The 7,582-nt window shown below is 39.5% G+C and overlaps 1 protein-coding gene across 1 annotated transcript in view; it reads left to right on the top strand.

Moving 5' to 3' along the window:
• The first annotated feature begins 361 nt into the window (after positions 1-361).
• The window catches only part of SCG3 (secretogranin III), a 37,873-nt gene continuing 30,652 nt past the window's right edge, over positions 362-7,582 (top strand). The window contains exons 1-5 of the mRNA XM_010839487.1: positions 362-736; positions 1,409-1,461; positions 1,957-2,002; positions 2,097-2,312; positions 6,883-7,025. Coding sequence (XP_010837789.1) covers positions 646-736; positions 1,409-1,461; positions 1,957-2,002; positions 2,097-2,312; positions 6,883-7,025 — 549 coding nt within the window. The 5' untranslated portion in view covers positions 362-645. The remainder of the gene's footprint in view (positions 737-1,408; positions 1,462-1,956; positions 2,003-2,096; positions 2,313-6,882; positions 7,026-7,582) is intronic.

Below are 7,582 nucleotides of genomic sequence, written 5' to 3'. Positions count from 1 at the left end.
ATGGAAAGGACTTTTTGGAGAAGATATCCCAGAATAATTTCAAAGCAGAACCCTTTGCCTAAGGTTATCTAGCTTTCCTTAACAGGTGCACAGGCAGAGAAGGCACTTGGTCCCTGAGGTAACATTTACTTGCAAGGTTAGGACAATGATGTCCACGACCCTGATTGCAGGATCAGCCCTAGGACTGCGGCACAGAAAATACGCTAGCCCGTCTGTCGTCCCTCCCCCGCTTCCATTCGTGGAGAGAATTGGAGTAGCTTTGGAGTTGCTGACGCCATCCCTTCCCGCCTCTGACTCTCAGAGAGCATGCGCTTCCATCCTCACTTCCTCTCAAGGAGGGAGCGAGAATAAGGCGACGCCCAAGCCGACCCGCTGCCCGCTCTTGTCACAGGAACTTCAGCACCCACGGGACGGACAGCGCTCTCCTCCACCTGGAGGAGACCTGAGTCCCGAGCGCCCACTGTCTAATTAATCCCTTTACTCCGGAGCCCAGCAGAGCTCCACTAGACGCAGATCCCCGCCACTAGCCCTCCCCGCGCCCACTCTCCTAGCTTTTCCTGTTTTTACTCCTCCTTTTCATTCATAACAAAAGCTACAGCTCCAGGAGCCCGGCGCCAGGCTGTTTCCGAAGCCAAGCGTGGAAGAATGGGTTTCCTTTGGACCGGCACTTGGATTGTGGTATTGATGCTCCACAGCAGCCCAATTCAGGCTTTCCCCAAACCGGCAGGTAGCCAAGGTACGTGGACCCTTTTCTTCCCACCTCCTTTCTATTTTGCTACGGAAGGTAAAGCTTGATATAATGCGCGAGCTGTATATCACCGTGCCTCATTTTCTGATCACATGATATCCACGCACATTGACAAAGAAATCGGTTAGAACTTAGAGCCAGAAGACAGATTTTCCTCACTTTTTAAATGATAGAGCAGTAACATGGATTGTTTTGAAAAATCTTATTTTGAAATTGGGAGGGGGTGGCTTTTCCGTCTATTAAAGTGGTTTCGTTGTTTGTTTGTTTTTTTCCCTAGTCATCTTACAACCTTTCTCAGATTTTCTGTTCATAACATGTTCAATGTGTGATAAAAAAAAAAAGCTTTTAATGTGCCAACAATTCCAATCCAAATTATGCTCTGTCTCCTTGAAAACAGCTGGTAAACCAAGTGTTAGAACTCTGTTAGATTTCTGGTCAGCAAAAAAAAAAAAAAAAGTGTAATTCTATACACTGGGATAATAAGCAAGGCAACGCTGATAATCATTTTTATTGTATAATCTTATAATTTTTGTCAATGTATATTTTTGTTTCACAGTCATCCAAAAATATTTCTATTTTCTTTTTTGAAGATTTTATTTAATGAGACACATTGTCTTTCGAATACACAATTAAATTTGCATTTGTCTGTGTTTATTCTAGACAAACCCCTACATAATAGAGAATTAAGTGCAGAAAGACCTTTGAATGAGCAGGTAGGTCAGAAGTAAATGTTATTTCATTTTATTTTAGTTATACTATTTAATGTAATCATGCTGTGACCTTTTAGCCATTTTGAATTCACAGACCTCAAAACTTAATAATAAACTGACTGAAATTATGATGGGAAATATAATTTTGGTAATTTCTGTATCCTGACAGTTGAATATAGAGAGTTCTGTATAAAACAAAGAGCTGACTGCATAAAAATCCAGTAAGCTCAACATCACATCCACTCTATTGTAAGATTTCTTAACTTATCAGAGATTTATCTTTTACCAATATTATCAGAGAAGGGAATTAATATTTATAGACTATTTGTTCTTTTATTTCATTTAATCTTTATGACAATACTTTGAGATAAAAAATATTATTTATATCCTACAAACAATAAAACTAAATCCCACAAGGATTAAATTATTTAGCTATCATATTTGGTAAGTGGTAGAGCAATGATTTAAAACCGGGTCTATCTCCTGTTTGTTTCACAGATTGCTGAAGCAGAAGCAGACGAGATTAAAAAAACGTACCCTCCAGGTAATAAGAAATTAGTTGATGTTAATTTAAATAATGTAGGCTGTGAGAAGCTTAACTAAAATGGATGTGCTGGGCTTGGGGGCTTTTCTTCCAGAAAACAAGCCAGGTGAAAGCAATTATTCCTTTGTTGATAACTTGAACCTGCTAAAGGCCATAACAGAAAAGGAAAAAAATGAGAAAGAAAGACAATCTGTAAAAATTTCCCCAAATGATAATAAATTGAATGTGGAAGATGTTGATTCAACCAAGAATCGAAGACTGATTGATGATTATGATTCTACTAAGAGTGGACTGGACCGTAAATTTCAAGGTAAATGAAGAAAAAGAATGTTTGCTATCTATTTTCTCTAATCTGTAGTTTCCCATTATAGGTAAGAGAAAGTCCTATACTTTGAAAATCTCTCTTACACACTCACAATCCTTTATTAGTCCATGTCCAAAATTGAGAAAAGGCCCAAACTTAATTGATATCATGCACAATTCCAGCTCCACAGAAGCCCAGGTTTTATTGTCTCTTTAAAGGGTCCTTTGAGTTCATTTTAACATTCTAATTTATTTTAACTATAAATACAAAATATCATAACTCCCATATAATTAAATCAACAAAATACCTGACACACACAATTCAAGGTGAAATACTTATTACTCCCTTTCCAGTGTTCTCTTCCTAGCTATAGCCTGTCTCCCTAGGCATTCTAACCTTTCCATGGCTTCAGTTCCCATCTATATCCTGATGTCTCATATCACTAGCCAGACTTCTCTGAACTATAGACCGATAACTGTCTACCAACTTAACATCTTCCCTTTGAAGTCTCAGAAGCACCTCAAACTTAACATGTCCAATGTTAAACTCATAATTTCTGTAAACCTTATAATTTAGCCCTCTTTCCTCTAGGAAAGGCACTACTATACATCCTATTTTTCAAGACAAATCTAGGAGTCAAACCATTATTTTCCTTACCCCTCACATTCTAATCCATCAGTCGTATCATTTTTACTTCCTATGTGTCATCTCAATTTTTTTCCTCTATTACTAATCACCTGCATCCTTTTCCAAGCTCCAATCATATCTCACTTGAACTACAGCAAAATCTTTTAATGGATCTTCCAGCATTCGCTCTGACCCCCTCCAGCTTATTCATGTAGCAGCCAGAGTGATCTATTCAACACACAAACATGAGCATGTCACTCTTTGGCATAAAACCTGCTAATAGATTCCCATTTCTCAGGATAAAACCGAAAATCCTTAATGTGTCATCTACAGTCTTACCTGGACTGTCTACTTCTCTGGTTTATCCAGCACATGATCTGATAGAAACCTTGTTTCTTTCCAACATGGCACTGATCGCAGTTTGTAATTTTACATCCCTGAGTGTGACTACTTATAATTTATCTTTGTCTCCTAAAATAAACTGAAAACTCAGTGAGAGTAGAAAGACTATAGTCCCAGTGTCTGGAGCTCATGAACTGATAAATGAACAAATGCACAAATAAGGGAATACATGAGGGAGTAAATTAAATATTGTCCTGAGGCATTGAGATCTGCCTCAATTCCTCAGTGTGTCTTCCATTCTGAGTACTGGTTCTTAGGAGTGACTATAGATTTTCTTATGTGTCTTAATTCTCTTCCATGGGCCACAAGAGAAATATACTGATTATCTCTGCCAGAAAACAACTACTAATTAGACTTTTATAGGCTATCATAGCCTGAGGAGAATTGTGTTGTATATGTATGGGGTAGGGGAGATGGTCTATATTTTTATACATTTCATGTTGTGTACTACATGAAAAAGTTTTTTTGAATTCTACTCTTTTTAACCTAAAATATTTGGGCTAGCAATAAATGGGTACTGGGTATAGCTGCATGTGAAACAGATTCAACCACTTGGGTTGAGTTGACCGTTTAATAAAAATATAAAAATCATCTAATGTTTGTCTGTTTTTTGGTCAGATGGGTTGTGCATGCAGACAGAGGTAGATCTGTTTGTGATCTGATCACTAACTGAGCACCTTATTTTTAACATTGTTCAGCATTTTATTAACATCCCAAATAGATTCTAAACTATCAAATGCTAGGCTGATGGCTCTATGCTTGCCCTAGAGGTCATTTTAAGTCCACTTGAGTATATATAGAAGATTCTTGGAGAGAATAGTTTATGAGTAAATTGTTAATCTTCTCTCATACCCTGGTAATCCTGGAACCAGAAGGTTTGGGACCACCCAGGTGACTAGAGCCTCAGACGTGCAAACTTTCATCCAATAGAGAGGCCAAGGGGCCTAACTTCTGCAGGGCACTTTTACACCTTTAGGAAACCTCTGAATGAGCTTGTGCTGGAGAACCCAACAACTCTCCTTCTTGGTGTTTTCTGCAGTATGTGTGAGTTAGGATTTTTCCAAGTTTCTTTTAAGAAATATTGCTTTGGGGCTTCTCTGTGCATTCACCAAACAAATATTCATTGAGAAATTACTAATTATCAGACTATGAGCTAGACAGTAAGCTCTGTGTAGTTAGGGACCATGTCTAAACTATTTATCACTGTATTTCCAGTCTCAGCCCCTATTAAGACTTTAATACTAACATATTGAATAAATGAATGTTAAGTGCCATATTAGTTGCTGAAAATTCAAACTCAACTGGGCAGATGATGGAACAAGGCCCTTTTATATCCACTTAGAACTGGAGCTGCTTTAAAAAGTTATAAATGTTGAACTCATGTTTGCTTCCCCTCTGAGGTCTATATAGGAGGGTGAAATACCCCTTCATGAGCAGTAGAGAAGTCATTCTGAGTAATTCTTTCCATTGTGGAGGAGCAGGGGAAATCACAGAAGGCAAGGAGCATTGCCCCACAGTTCAGCTATTAACCCCGTCTAGCCAACCTGCACTAGGGGAGATCTGAATTCTTGGCTCCAGAGAATCCAGCAGTGCGGGGAGGAAAGAGGCTACTTCTTTAGAGTCTTGCTAATGTTCTCTCTGTAGTGAATTAAATGAACTTAAAAGCAGCTGTTGCAGTTATTTTCCAGCTTCAGCAGGCAATCACTATTCTTCCTTTTTTCAGATCCCAAGGGATAAATGGGAAGGGAAGTAAATTCTTCTGCCTTTCCCTAGGCCTGGGTGGTTTCTGCTATACTTACTCCCCAGAGTCTGACTTGCAACCCACAAATGGACAAATCAGACCTAAGTGACAGTGAATCTCTGCTCTGGAAAAAATGGATGAGGAACCCAATTTTCAGTCAGCCAGGAGGGGAGCTGATTTTACAGGGTTTTCTAAGGGACTTTCTTGCTTGTTAGTCACTCTCGTACATAGGACTCAAAGGCCTTGCAGCTTACTGCTTGGCCTGCGATTCAGCAATAATACACTGTCAGAGCACTCCCAGCCCTCCATGGGTAATCACCCTGCTCACTTTCCTAAGCTTCCTTCCAAACAACACAAAGATGATATTCTGCCTGAGGCTGCATACCCTTCCATCTTTGCAGAGTCTGGAAAAATCTATGAATCCCCACGAGCTACAGAAGAAAAAGATAGAACCAGAATAGAATTATGTATTAGGTTCTTCTTTCTTTGGGTGGATATGTTCAGAATTCTTTGGACAGAATTTGGCTAGGGATTCAATGTCTATTTTCTCTAGAAGATAACTGCAGTTCCTTTATTTCAGGTGCAAATCCACTGTCCATAGTAATGCAACTACATTAACTTTTGTATGATACTTGGCAATTTAAAAGGTGCTTTTACATCTTATCTCATTTGGTCCTCAGAATCCCATGAAATACGTGCTGTTAATAACTTCCTTTATAGTGGTCCAAGAATACATAAATAACAAGAGAGATCATTGGAGCTAAATTTCTGATCTTTCCAAGCTGCCTAGAGGTGACAAGAGGAGTTAAGTGCCTTGTAAACTTGCACATATGACTATCCTGTTCCAGGGGGTATAGACTGTTGTTCAATTGCTCAGTTGTGTCCAACTCTTTGCTACCCCATGGCCTGCAGCACTCCAGGCTTCCCTGTCCTTTACTGTCTCCCAGAGTTTGCTCAAACTCATGTCCTTTGAGTCAATGATGTAATATAGATTGGAAAAGACCAGTTGCTTCCTGGGAGTGCTCTGTGGGACATGGTGCCATTCTTCCTTGCCACCAACTCTACTGTATCCTTCCGTTTCCTCAGGATGGGCCCTTGCTTTAGTCTGGAGTGGTCCTGCCAAACGTACTCCCAGGAAAGCCAAGCACACATGTCAGCAAGCTTATCTGGAGAGGTTTCCATAGATTTACATACTGTATTGTGCAAATCTGTTATCACATTTTAAAAGTTTAAATTTCAGGGACATAAAATAAGTTCCTTATTCTCTGGAGAAAGAGCTGTCACATTAAGCTGCCTTACATAAAGGCGCCCTGATACCTGTTCACAAGTGAACAGTTATTCCAAGTAAGTCACAAAATCTTCAGTACATACTCTTTGATTCTGGGTGTGAGGCAGGTTCCCCCTCCCCCAGCCCAGGAATTTGCCTGCAAAGGGAATACATGTGCAGATAATACCAGCCTACTCCTTGTGTGGAAATGGAATATCAAATTATGTAATATATAGAAGAGTGCTTTGAACAATACGGCATATTATCTATTGGTATTTTACTTTTGTACTATTAGCACTAAAAATGTTGTCTTCAGATCTTCCTTTTATAATCGCATAAGAAGCTTTCAGAATTTCCATTACCATCCTAGATTCTTGAAGTCAAATTTTATTTCAAACCAAGAGTTTACATGGACAAAGCCTCACCTTAAGTATATTCCAAACATACCTGAGTGTACAAGATTCAAATTATAAATCTAATGTAATCCAAGAAACAGGCCTGTGATCACCACAATGTGAAGTTGTGATTGTTCTGTCTAGATGACCCAGACGGCCTTCATCAACTTGATGGCACTCCTTTAACTGCTGAAGACATTGTCCAGAAAATTGCTACCAGGATTTATGAGGAAAACGACAGAGGAGTATTTGACAGGATCGTTTCCAAACTGCTGAATCTTGGCCTAGTAAGTCATATGCATGAGAACAAACCAAATTCGTACAGTTTGGAACATGCTAAGAAGCCAAACCATTTGATTCAAAGAGCCAAATGTCTATAATGTGTCTACTTTATACCGGTCACCATGAGTTTTGAGGACAAGTAAGACTCCATTCTTTCCCTCTAGGAATTTATGCTTTAGCAGAGGCACTAGACAAGCACACACATTCTCACACTACAAGTTGTGTAAGAACCATCAGCATGATTTAGTATGCCAGAAGGTGGGTTATATCCAATTAAGCAATAAGGAAAAGATTCAGAGGAGGAGGTGTTTGAAGTGAGTTTAGAAGGATGGTTAGGATTTAACCAGCAGAAATGTTTTAAAAATGTGTGAGCTGAGAAAGAAATAAGATGTGCAAAGCCATGCAATGATTGGGAAGCCCTACACAATCTAATCTGACCCTGCCCCTGCCCCATCTTGGTTCCCAGGCACATTAACACAGTCCTGGCAGGCTTTGCTAAGTCACTTCAGCCGTGTCCAACTCTGTGCAACCCCATAGATGGCAGGCCACCAGACTCCCCCGT

Source organism: Bison bison, unplaced genomic scaffold (genome assembly GCF_000754665.1).
Source record: "Bison bison bison isolate TAMUID 2011002044 unplaced genomic scaffold, Bison_UMD1.0 scf7180017864118, whole genome shotgun sequence".
In the NCBI taxonomy this organism is placed as follows: Eukaryota; Metazoa; Chordata; class Mammalia; order Artiodactyla; family Bovidae; genus Bison; species Bison bison.
Note: the sequence above shows the minus strand (reverse complement) of the source record. Positions and strands in the feature narration are given on the sequence as shown.